At 44.1% G+C, this 13,236-nt stretch overlaps 1 protein-coding gene across 2 annotated transcripts in view; it reads left to right on the plus strand.

The window, feature by feature from the left end:
• The window catches only part of COG2 (component of oligomeric golgi complex 2), a 48,597-nt gene extending 37,490 nt beyond the window's left edge, over positions 1-11,107 (plus strand). For both annotated transcript variants that reach the window (XM_058669332.1, XM_058669333.1), the window contains exons 12-18: positions 407-558; positions 3,210-3,407; positions 4,873-4,945; positions 5,187-5,329; positions 7,218-7,357; positions 8,441-8,621; positions 10,459-11,107. In XM_058669332.1, the coding sequence (XP_058525315.1) occupies positions 407-558; positions 3,210-3,407; positions 4,873-4,945; positions 5,187-5,329; positions 7,218-7,357; positions 8,441-8,621; positions 10,459-10,554 (983 nt within the window). In that variant the 3' untranslated portion in view covers positions 10,555-11,107. The remainder of the gene's footprint in view (positions 1-406; positions 559-3,209; positions 3,408-4,872; positions 4,946-5,186; positions 5,330-7,217; positions 7,358-8,440; positions 8,622-10,458) is intronic.
• Positions 11,108-13,236: the final 2,129 nt, after the last annotated feature.

The following is a 13,236-nucleotide window of genomic DNA, read 5'->3' on the forward strand; positions in this document are numbered from 1 at the left end:
TCAATTGACTTCCTGTATATATCTAGTAGGTATATGGGGGGCGGTGGGTAGTAGATGGAAAGAATAGACAATGAAGCAGGGTACATTCAGTTCTAAAGTGCAGTCCCCTGCAAATGACTGCTGCTCCAACTTGTGTTTCTAGATATAATGTAAAATGCCTGCTGTAAATGTTGCTTCTGAATGCTATGTGTTTGGCAGGGACTTCTTGTGAAATTATCAAGCACGTAGCATGATGATGGGGAATAGGTTGTGTTCATCCCTGGGCATCCAGTAGTGGTAGCCCTGCTGACCATGTGTTGTTCTTCAGAATGCTCCTTTGTTTACCAGTGATTTACACCTGGAAAAGGTGAAACTGTATTTATCCCATAATTGTCTGAATTCCTTAAAAATATGTTTTTTTCTCTAGCTGGAAGTCCATACTGCCTTTTGGCTTCTCACAGAACATGGAGCAGCCTTAGGAAGTGTTGGTCAGATGAGCTGTTTTTGCCATTGCTGGCACACCGTCTTTGGAAACTCACTCTGCAGATTTTGGCCCGGTACTCTGTGTTTATCAACGAGGTAAGGGCCAGCTGTGGAGTCATCAGTGTTGAAAAGAATGATGGAGAAGATTAACCTGCATAGTCAATGGAAAGTTTTAAAATACCATGTTGTCTGGGCTCGGCAGTGTGGCCTAGTGGCTAAGGTCCTCGCCTTGATCCCATATGGCCGCTGGTTCTAATCCCAGCAGCTCCACTTCCTCTCTATCTCTCCTCCTCTCAGTATATCTGACTTTGTAATAAAAATAAAATAAATCTTTAAAAAATAAAATAAAATAAAATAAAATACCATGTTGTCATGAGAAGTTAGATCAGAGGACCACAATACAGTGACTTCCCAAGACTGAATGTAGTTCTGTGTTTCATCTTTACCCCTGCAAGTATTGTCTTTAGTGATGCCCTTGGGTATCTTGTCTGGTTGAAAAGCAACACCCTGGGGAGTTCATTTTTCTTCCTCAAATCCAAAATCTCATGCTCCCAAGTTAAAACAAAGATGCTCATTTTAATTAAAAGGACTCGAAATTTGAAATTTACATTTTTAATGGTTAATATTTGGGAGGTTTTCAAAACCATGTAATCAGTACACTAAAGAGTTTAATGGTTGAGTGTTTGGTGTAGTGATTAAAATGCCTTTTATCACAGTGCCTGGGTTTGAGCCCCAGCTCTGCTCCACTCTTGATTTTAGCTTCTCCTTATGCACACCCTAGGAAGCAGTAGGTGATGGCTCGAGTACTTCCTAACACCTGTAGGGGAGACCTGGATTGGGTTGTTGGCACCCAGCTTCAGGCTGGCACAGCCTCAGCTGTTAGGGCACCTCGGGGAGTGATCCAGTGCTTTGGGTATCTCTTAGTCTAACTACTTCGGAAATAAATAAAATAGTTTTTGAATTATTTCCATAGTAGATGATCCTCTGCCTTTTGAAATAGCTAAATGTACTAAATGTCTACAAGACACTGAAGAGTTATTCTTGCTGTATGTAAAGCCTCAGACTCTTGATCCACAGAGGATTGGTGTAGCTCAGTGGGAAGCAGTCTCAGTAATGCTCACATATGCGCATTGCTCCTGTATGGAAACAAAACATTGCTGCTGTTTAAAACAAAAAAGTTTTTTGTTTTTGTTTTTTCTTGAAGATTTGTTTATTTATTTGAAAGAGTTGCAGAGAAAGAGAGAACGATAGAATATCTTCTATCTTCTGGATTGCTTCCCAGGTGACTTCCACAGCCAGGACTAGGCCAGGCAAAATCCTTGAGCCAGGAGCTTCATCCTGGTCTCCCAGGTGAGTGCAGTAGCGCAAGCACTTGGACCATCCTCCACTGCCCTTTTCAGGCATCACCAAGGAATTGGATTAGAAGTGGAGCAACAGTGGGACACAAACCTGCCCCCATATGGGATGCTGGCATTGCGGCCAAAAAAGACAGTTTGAAGATCACACATGCTGAGAACAATGAAATCTTTTGTTATCTGAAGTAGGTGAGAAACCCAGTCATTGTGTTTTAATGAAAAGAATATAGATTTTGAGAAACTCAGATTTTGACTCTGCCACTTTTTGACTCTGACTTGGAGAATTTAAGCTGTGAGTCTCATATTCTTCATCTGTAAAATGAGGAAGCAGCTATTGTGCATGACTATTAAGATGATTTATTTGTGAACTGGAATGCCTGACGTATTGTAGGAGCTTGGTGGAAGTTAGCTTTTCCCCTGTTGTTTTCCTTCTGCTCAGAAGAGTCTTAGCAGATGGCACTGGTCCATCAGCCATTTCTGAAGACCTCTGTACAGTTCCTAGGACAGTGGAGTTATTATAATTCATGCATAAGGCCTTCTTAGCTGGTAATTCTTCTCATTTTGTCTTTAATAAATTACTTCGCCTTTTCTTGATGCTGCTGTGCTTCTCTTTGGTTTTTTCCTTTAATGACATATCTTCACAGAGCACTTCTTTTATTTTTGTTATTTGAAGGTTAACAAGATTTCAATCTTGATTTTTATCATTAATTTTGATCTTTTATTATTAACTTGGGAAGTTGTTTAGTGTATAGTCAGATTTTCATCTCTATGACAAATACCTAGGAGAAGCTCCTTAAGAAGATTTTTATGAGGCTCATGGTTTTGGAGTATGGGGATCCAAGGTCAGGCAGGCCCCATTGGTGTGGCTGGCTGTGAGGTCTGAGGTTGGCCATGGCAGCGTGTGAGTGGAGAAACAATGATTTAGTGAACCTGCGGTGAGAATGACTGCATCCCACAGCTGCTTATGTAACCAACCCTGAGAGAGCTACCTTCCCTGGGTACCTCCCCCAAACACTGTCACCACCTTTAGCTTTTGCTCTCTTAGTACCCTCAGCCCATGACTCTGGGACTTAACCATCCGTGTGAACTGGGGGGCCAAGTTATGTTTACACCGTAGCACTAAATATAGTTTTTTTTTTAATTTGTAGTTTAGGGACTTACGTATTTTTTGCATATTTTTTCATTTTATCATAACCAGAAATATAGCATATGAGCAAAAAGGGTAATAATCTGCTTTTTATGCCTATCAGTGGAAATACAGTACAGTATTTAGTTTTTATTGAGTGCTCACTAGACAGCTGGCATTTTGTAGTTAATTGTTGACCCTCGCATATACAGAAACTAGTATATATAGTAAGTTAAAAGCAGTTAATCACTGAAATCCTTTTTCAGCTTTCACTCAGGCCCGTATGTAATGAAACTGCCAAGGAGAGCAAAAAGCCTTTGATGGCTGGTAGTAGGGACCTTTCCGTGTCCCCAAGAAGTAACGAAGACCCAGGAAATGCCGTGGCAGAAGCAAAACCTGTGGTTTCCATTTCCAGAACTCAGCTCGTCTCTGTGGTTGCAGACCTGCACCAGCTGCAGGAGCAGGTGAGCTGGTTCCAGAAGTTTAGGGGCTCAATTCTGTGTTTTCACAGAAGGTTGTGCAGCAGGAAGCAGACACTATCATGAGGCCTTACAACTGTGGGGCCCACAGGTGCACTGAGAAAGCACAGATTTCACTGCTGTTCTTGGTGTTGCTCCGGCACAGGTCAGTTGCATACCAGATTTCTGAGAACGCGCACCTGCTCTGTGCCCATGAGTGCACTCTCACGTCCTGTTGGCCTGTTGCCTCTGCTTGCCTCTCAGTGATGACACGACAAGCTCTCAGGCTCCATCATCCACCTGCTCTGTGATTAGCTCAATTTGGCTCAAGTGTGATCTGCAGTGACCTAGATTTTAATTGTTTTTAATTCACTTAAAAATATCTATTAATACTTCATCTTCATGCATTGAAAGTATGTTTTTTTGCTTTTAACATTGGGAAAACTTTGTGGGATGAATTTAGTGTTTCAGTTCTCATACAAGATTCTGCTTCCCTCAAGTTTAAATGTTTTGTGGTGCTTGAACAAATGCAGTTTTACATTTTCAGCAAGATGTGGGCTCCCACAAGAGCTGTTTGGTATCACGGAGAAGCACAGAACACAAAATTTTTGCTTAGGCTCAGAGAGGTAGCCTAGCGGCTAAAGTTCTCACCTTGCACGTGCCGAGTTCCATATGGACACTGATTCTAATCCTGGCAGCCCTGCTTCCCATCCAGCTCCCTGCCTATGGCCTGGGAAAGCAGTCACGGACGGCCCAAAGCACTGGGACTCTGCACCCATGTGGAAGACCAGGAATAGGCTCCTTGCTCCTTGCTTCGGACCGGTACAGCTCTGGCCGTGGTGGCTGCTTGGGGAGTGAATCAATGGATGGAAGATCTTTCTCTCTCTCTTCTCCTCTCTGTATATCTGACTTTCCAATATAAATAAAATAAATATTTTAAACAAAAACACTTTTGCTTATTCTGTGTGCCTGTTAATAACCATTAAGCTGTGGCTCCCTTGTTGTTGAGGTTTGTTTTGTTTTAATTTATTCATTTTTTACTTGAAAAAGAAAGGGAGAGACAGATCTTCAGCCACTGGCTCGCTTCACAAATGGCCACCATGGCCAAAGCTGAGCCAGTATAAAGGCTTCTTCCAGGTCTCCCACATGGGTGCAGGGGCTGAAGCATTTTGGCCGTCTTCTGCTGCTTCCCCAGGCCAAAGGAGTGGAGCAGCTGGAACTTGGACTTGGGGCACGTGTGGGATGTTGGGACACAAGTAGAGGATTAGCATGACAGGCCACCACACCAGCCCCAAGAGTTCCTTTCTAGTGACAGCATTAAGCCTGTTACTTTCCTTAAGTTAATATCACTGAATGTCCAGGTTTTAGTTTCACCACTCATGAACAATATTTCTGTGGTTTGTAGATGCAGATTGACCCTTCCTTTGATTTATAAAAGTAACTAAATGTATAAAGTATGTTTTTATTTCAGCTTCCAGAACTTTTGGAAATAATCAAGCCCAGACTTGAAATAATTGGATTTAAGAATTTTTCTTCTATCTCAGGTAACAGCAACAAATCTTTGAATAGGAAATAATTTAAAATTTGAGATTTTAGGTTATATGTAACCTAACAGTTTCTTTTCTAATTGTATAGCTTTGATTGCATTCTGTTCTGCAGTGTTAACTTCTGTGTTATAATTTGGTTTATTATAAGACATTGTCTAAATGCTCTGATACCATTTACAGTAAAATTTATGCCTGGACCTGAATAAAATGACTAAAGGCAAGATTTCCATCCCCACAGCGGCCCTTGAGGACTCTCAAAGCTCTTTATCAGCTTGTATCCCTCCCTTGAGTAGCAAGATCATCCAGGACCTGAGTGAGTCGTGCTTCAGTTACCTGAAAGGCGCCCTCGAGGTTCCCAGGCTTTACCGAAGAACCAACAAGGTAAGTGCCATGCACTGAGTGAGGTTGCTAGAAAGGCCCAGGAGGTGGGTATGGCCAAGGAGAGGCAGGACCAGGTGCTCCTCACTGGCTTGAGGCAGGCTGACTGCATCCCATTCAGAACAGGCATCTGTGAGGAGAGAGATCATTGTACTTGTTGGATGAGCAGATGCCCCAGATGAGTCTCTGTAGGATGCGATTTTTTCAGAATTCTTGGAGCAAAAGGATGCATGCTTTTCTCCAAAGAAATCATTTTAATAATGTTTGTATGTCCTATACTTTTCTGTTCTAAAAAAAAAATCCTTATTCAAGTTATTCCCTTGGTATTGAAAGTACTTAGGTTGGGGGGAAAAACTGGCTGAGTTAAAAAGCTAGTCTGGAATAAAAGAAAGTACCTGCTTTATCGGGTCCTTTTTTTGAATAACATTTGGAGATCTGTATATATATATATTTCCCCATTTTGTATGGTCATGATTTGGGGAATTACTCTTTTAGTTTTCCCTATTGAATGCTCGTTTTTATACATCCATTCCCATTTCGTTCTTGCAAGATCTCACTTAATTTTCCCTCTTGTTCTCCCCCTCCCCCTGGTTTTAGAATTAGACTTTAGACTTAAAGTCTTTTAGTTAGTTTACTATAAAAATGTGTTCTCAGGACCTCTGAAAATGTCCTAAGATGTACCATTTTGGAGTATCTGCAGTTCTTACAAGCACAGCTGGCTTACATCTGACCTTTTGCTGATTGGCTGAATGCGAGCCCCTGTCTGCTGGTTGTGAGGCTCTTTCTGTCTGACATGATGGCTCCTTGTAGCTTTGCTGAGATTAGTGCCAGTCCCCTCTAGGGCTGTTTCTTACTTCATTTTAAATTCTAGGATATGCAAGGCCCAGTACTGGGATGCAGTAGATTAAGCCACTGCTTGCAGTACTGGCGTACCACATCAGAGTGTGGTTTGAGTCTCAGCTCCTCTGCTTTCACTGTAGATCCCTGCTAATGGTCCTGGGAAAGCAGCATAAGATGGCCCAAGTGCTTGGACCCTGCCACCCATGTGAGAGGCCCCAATAAAAGTTTCTGGTTCCTAGCTTGGCCTAACCTAGACTTGGCTGTTACAGCCATTTGGAAAATGAACTAGCAGATGGAAGAATAAGCTCGCTCAGTCTCTCTCGTACTCTACTTTTTTAAAAATCTAGAACTTGAACTAAAATTAATACTTGTAAGCAGAAGCCTCTTATCACCCAATTTGCTCTTTTTGGTCTGACTTGAAGCTGAGAGAGTGGGTGGGACTTGTTTTATTCTGCCAAATACATTATTTTCAGTAACCTATTAACTTTCCTATTAGGCAAGACTTTTAATAATATTGTTAGTTACTGAGAGTTTGCATTGTGGATCAGACACTGTACTAAGTATTTACATACATGTTACTGTTTTTAGGAAATGGTTGCTAACATCCTTATTTACAGATTAAAATAAGAACTACAAAAGCTTGAATGACTGTCCCTAGATCCTGCTCAGGTGACAGTTTATCGGTAGGCAGCATGCACATCAGCCTGTGGGAGCTTGTTAGCAATGTACAATCTCAGAAGTCAGCCGCACCCCCACACAGCATTGAGTCTGAAGCTGGATTTAGCAGGATGGCTAGGTGAGTAGTGAGGACATCAAGTTGGGGAAGCCATGCACTAAGGCTGGAGTTGCCGCTGCCTACAGCCTGGAGTGCAGCCTGGCTCTGGGGGTCCTCTCTGGACTCCTGAATGCTCTGCAGATGGCCTTCTGTAAACATCTGTATTTCAGAGGCTCCTGTCTCAAAACGGAAACATAGAAATTTTCTCTTTTTTTCTTTCCCCCTCTTGCTCTCTTTCTGTTTGTGCATCTTTCACCCCTACCAACGTTATTCCAGGAGGTCCCAACTGCAGCTTCCTCTTACGTGGACAGTGCCCTGAAGCCATTTCACCAGCTTCAGCATGGACACCAGGATAAGCTCAAACACGCAGTGATTCAGCAGTGGCTAGAAGAAGCTCTTTCGGAGAGCACACATAAGTAAGTAACTAGAACGTAGGCCTCCTGGGACCTGCCTAGAAAAGTCCTGGGCAGAAGTTGCACATAGATATGTAGAGAGGCCATCAGAGCACTTTGTCCTTGGATGAATCAGAATGGGGTCACATGAGCTACCCCCCATCCCAAGACACACACACACACACACACACACAAACAGACACACTGGCTCTGTGGGCTTCCTTCCCTCCACCTGGTCTTACCATGCTAACTGGTGTTCACTGTGCCTGCTTCCTCTCACTGCAGTGCTGTTCTCTCAGAGCGATGACGTCCTTCTCCCCGGGCTCTTCAGCCCAGAAAGGCTTGAACCATGCCACCCAAAGGACTTCACATCTGTGAGATGCAACTGGAAAAAAATATATGCTTTAAAATATAAATTACAGCTGAGAGAATCAATTTCTATATAACCCTGAGGTGTCCATTCATTTCTAGTTAACTCTGCTTTCCCTCAAATGACAGCATTGAGCTACATCCAAAAAGTATAGGACCTAGTTTAATTATTGATTTACTAATTTTGCAGTTCATCTTGTTTCATTGCTTATGAATTCAAAAGCCATTTGAACATGACAATGATGTCTAATATAGCTTTCATGGAAAATGCATTCCAAACACATCACCAGCTTATGGGCAAAGCTTTGAAAGGAGGCTCATTTTTGAATGAAAATTATGTTGAGAATATTTTGAAGGCAGTAACTTTTATTTAAAATCGTAAATACTTTAAAAGATGAACTTTTTCTAGAATTGATTGTGAGTGAAGTTGTTGCTTGATACAAGGAATGAACTGCTTTTCCACTCTTAGTATGTGAAAGACAAATTGGTCTATGACTTTCCTCTTAGTGTTTGGTGTTAAAATTTTTAATAGCCCATGCACATACTTCTTTTAAATTCTTAAGAGGGTACCAGGCTGGAGACTGAAAATTCTACTTTTATTACAGTCTTAGGAAGCATTAAATATCTACCATGACTAAATGTTTACTGGGAATGAGTTTTTAACCTTATAAATCTGCAAAGCCAGTAACTTTGCTGTGACACAGTCTTCCTCTCAGCAATAACTGTGTCTTGTGCCAGGTATTATGAGACCGTGTCACATGTTCTCAGCTCTGTGAGGAAGATGGAAGAGAGCCTGAAAAGGCTAAAACAAGCCAGAAAAACCACCGTGGCCAACCCCGTTGGTCCCAGCAGCGGCATGAGCGATGACGACAAGATCAGGCTGCAGTTGGCCTTGGATGTGCAGTACCTAGGAGAGCAGGTAAGTTGTCATAGCTGCCGCCAGTGCCAGCAGGTCTGAAACCAAAGAGGCCCACCCTAGCACAGGGGGGCTGAGGTAGGGGCTGAGTCTCTGCTCCAGGTCTAGAGTGGGGGAGTCACGGCTGGATGACTGAAAGATTTAGGGTTTGTGCATAGGAATTGTGAGGAGGAACACTGGGAAGTTCCATGTGGCGTCCAGTGGCCTGACCTTTGCTGCTCTTGATGTGTACTGGTTCATGCAGCCGCTGAAGGGGGAGCCCATGACAGAGATGGTGTCCTCTTCTTCTGGGACAAAGCCTGATTGGTAATTAGTGCCAGCCTAAGGGCTTTTGAAATACTCAAAAGAAGTAACTAGGAGAGCAAGTACTCCTCTCCTGGTGTATGTGAGAAAGCGTCCAGTGCAGCTTTGCTTCTCTGCCTGGGTTTCCGTAACACCCAGGTTTCAGAATCATTGCATACAGCTGACTAATAACGTGCGTATTTTACCACATAGAGGGCAGTGTGGAGAAAACACAGTGCCTTTCATTTTTCCTGAGGTGACATCCTCAGAATGTCATGCAACTCCAAGGTGTTCAGAAACTAGGTTCTCAGCACAGGAAGACCTCTCAGGGCCAATGGGTTAGGTTGTGACACCAACTTCCCAGAGAAGAGTTCTGTTTCAAGTCCCAGCTGCTTTACTTCTAATCTAGCTTTCTGATAACACCCCTGGGAAAGCAGTCCATGAGGGCCCAGGTACTTGGGATACTGGCACTCAGGTGGGAGACCCAGATCAAGTTCTTGGCCCTTGGCTTCAGCCTGACTTAGCTTTATTTCATGTGACTGTGTGGGGAGTGAATCAGATGAAAGATCTCTTTCAGTTCCTCTCTTTCTCCCTCTCTATTCCTCTGGTTTTTAAATAAGTAAATAAATGAATAATTCTTTACAAAAGAAGGACTTTTGCTAGAGAAAAATCAATGAAACAGTAACTCTCCATCAGGAGATACTTGATTTTCTAGCTAACTAAGGAATTTCTTTTATACGTCACAGTCATCCCTACAAATCATTTTTTTGTACCCTGAGATGACTTTAGATATCTTGGCAAAAAGCAATGGTCTGGTTTCTTGTGTCACACAAGAAACTTGAAAACTTTTTACCAGCAAGAAGGTGAAGAGCAGATAAGCTACAGAGAGAAGTAGGAGAAGGGAGGATGGGGGAGGAGGAGCCGAAGTAAAGGCGGTGCCACAGTCCTGCTCCCCAGAACCAGAGGACCAGGGCAGGTCTTCCCCGCTCTGTGTGCTGTGTATGTGGTTGTGTGTCTGTGTGGTACTGCTGCTGCCTCTTTTAAACAGACGTGAGAACAGTGTGTGCCATTCCCTGGTCCCTGGGATCCTGTTCATAGCTGCTATGCCAATCTCCTCAATTCTCAGAGTCTAAGCAAACGTTGTTAGTGATATTTAAGAAAGAAAACTCAAGCTAATGCTTTTCTGAAAGTTTTCCAGTTAAAAAACAATTGATTTTTTAAAATTTCTTTTGCATGTGAATTTTCTCCACTAGCATTTTTCTTTACCAAGTTCACAAAAGAGACTTTCATCCTGGCAAAAGTCTGATTTGATAGACCAAGATAAATCAGTATCCTGGCTTCCCAGGATGCAGTGTTTGACCCCAGAACAGTAATGTTTTGCAGTAGGATAACCCTTTCACCATGAAGGAGAAGGCTGTCTGCCAGTCTTTAGGGAACCATCTCATTCTAGGTTAGTAGAGGATAGGGGGGTGGATATTGGGGTTTTGTTGTTTATTAAGGTCTCCTTTTCACATTCAGCCCAATAGTAGTAACATAATTCATTCTGTGCCCTTTGCAGATACAAAAGATGGGCCTGAAAACAAGTGGCATCAAAAGTTTCCCAGCTCTGTCTGAGCTGGTTGTGGCTGCCAAGGACCTGGCAACAGCAGAATAGCCGTAAGCATCTGGACCACCCCAGGGAGAGAGAAGCTGACTGCATGCCGGCGCCCTAAGGGAAGAAAGCGGCTCTGTTCTCCTGTGCCTCCCCAGCGAGGGAGTGCCACCAGCTTCCCCAGCCTCATTCCCAGCACCATGCATCCTCCCAGCACATTTGGGTCTTTTGCCCAAAAAAAGAACACTAACACCTTTTTCCATTGTATGGAAGACAGTTTTTAAGACGTTTGAAACTTTCTACTATAGTTTACAGAACAAATTATTTTATTTTTATTGTAAATCTTAGAGTGGAAGAGCTGATTTCCAAAATATTACTGAAGTAAAATATATATGTATGAATATAAAAGGTCTCTACAGTCCTGCCAGTGGAAACAACAACTGCACTGCCGCACTGGGTGGAAGCTGTTGCTGTGGCCAGGACTGCCCCTTCCCAGGCTCTCAGGAAGAGGCTATAGGATGGCACTGCTCTGGCTTCACCCACCCCGTGAGAGCACCCAGGTCTCCAGCAGGAGCTGCACCAATTGGGAAGGGTCTGCTTCCTAAATAAAAGAATACATGAAGCATCTGCCAACAGTGTCTGCACCTCTTTGTGAATTCAAGACAAGTGAAGTATACCTTGTCAGTAATGCACCTGTCACCTTACTTACAGATGCAACCCTTTAAAAGACACCCATGAAAAGGGGCTCTCCAGCAAGAACCTCCCTTTAGGTCTGTGGGACTTAAGTTGCATGGAGAAGTAACAAGTGCATGGCCATAGAAGGCAGCTAAGCCAAGAGTTAGGAATACTGGTAAGCAGACTAGAAGGAGGTAGTGTGTTCCTTCACTTACCTGGGTACACATGCAGTCAGCGCACCACGTGGACCTCTTGCTTAGCTATGATGATTGTGTGACAGCAGCAGTGTAGATTCCCCCACCTTGTGGTTCTTCACATCTCACTAAGATTGACTGCAGGAGGAAGAAGGCAAAGAAGAAATCAACAGCAGAGAATTGAATAAGGCAGATCCTGGACTGAGGGAAGAATGTTGTAGCGTATTACTAAGATCTGGTTTGAGAAATGAGGGAACTTCAGCGGAAGCACCGAGAGGCACAGGTGTGTGTGGACCCAGGCTGGCCCCAGGCCCCCACCAGGGGAGGATCCCCCCAGTCCCGTCCCCAGGTGACAGTCCTCAGGCAGTGGTGCTCAGAGTTCTTTTCTGCTCCTGGTGTAGACATAGCAGCATAGGCCCTGCCCCAGGCAGGGGGAATGTCTGCTCCTACAGTTCAGTGTTGAGGTGTGCTGTCAGCAACAGAACCACAGGAGAGACGCAGCAGAAGGGGGCTGTCCTCAGGGCTTGACCTGCTCTGGGTGAGATCCCACTTCCCAGCTTCACGAGGCTGTTGGGAGGTGTGGTAAGTGCAGAAATGAACTGGGGCTTGTGGGTAAATAAAACCTGCCCCCACTTGCAGCTCCCTCCATGCCTCCCAAGTTCAGTGATGAGGCAAGCTACAAGGGAAGCTGACACCTAGGAGCTGTCCAAGTATGTGGGTCAGGATTTAAGGAAGCCAAAGGAAGAGATCCAATGGGAGCTAGAGGAGCTGCAGGCCCACCAGTGTCCCACATCCACTGGAGCAAGGCCCACAGCTCTGTTCTACGTGCACAGGTCTCAGCAGCATCCACCCAGCCCTGCAGCACCCTGCCGAGTGTAAATGAGCAACTAGCTGCTTGGGTGCAGCTTCCACATTCCATGCAGGTTTCTCTGGTAACTGATAGTGGCTCCAAACCGTGTACATTACGGGGCTAGAGCTGCAGCCATCCTCAGGTTGACCCAGTAGGAAGCAACCTCAGTCTCTGTCAACAGCTCACCTCTGTGTCTGTCCCCATTTCCCTGGCTGCTTTGCCTTTTAAGAAGGATGCAATTCATTCGCCTGCTTGAATTATTCCCAGTTTATGGAGGAAACATAGAGAAACTAAGTAGGAGTTAAACCCAGGCAGGGCAGTTCAATCTACCAGTCACTAACTGATGCTGCCTAGTGTCAGCACTAGGATGGAGTCAACATTTTCAGATTGGAATCCAAACTGTTGGCTGGTTTGACCCGGTCAGGTCCAGTCTCAAGCTAGATTCAGCAGCACTGCCTTTCGGAATGTTTCAATTAGTGATGGCACTGATGTCAGTTATTGTGGGGGGGTGGCTTAAAAAACAGTTCTGTAAGTTGAAAGTTAATAAAACACTTGCCTGTAGCTGTCCCCAGGACCTCTTTGTTTGACAGGTGTTTTATTAGTTTTGCTTTGGGGAGTCGAAACTGAATAGTTTAAGGATGATGTAGTACTCCTTTGCTGCAAAACCAACTGATTTCAACTCTGTAATTTTTAAACTCAAAAAGGATTTCAGACACAGCAGTTTGTTGCTGGTGTGACAGAATGCCCCTGGGAAGGCTGTTAAGAGGCTGTGGGGGACCCTTTCTTACTGGAAGGAAACCATCTACAAGCTCTGGCTTCCATACTCAGCCAAGGGCAGCCTCTTGTATTTACTTCCCAGGGCTGCTATAGCAATGGCTTAATCCAATAGGAAAGGATGCTCTCACAGTCCTGAGGGGCAAGTTCAAAGTTGGTGAGGCTGTGCTCCCCCTGCAGGTGCCTCCTCCAAGTTTCCCACAGCTCCAGGTAGTCCTTGGCTTAGGGCAGTAGAGCTCCATCTTTGCATGG

Source organism: Ochotona princeps, chromosome 10 (genome assembly GCF_030435755.1).
Source record: "Ochotona princeps isolate mOchPri1 chromosome 10, mOchPri1.hap1, whole genome shotgun sequence".
Lineage (NCBI taxonomy): Eukaryota > Metazoa > Chordata > Mammalia > Lagomorpha > Ochotonidae > Ochotona > Ochotona princeps.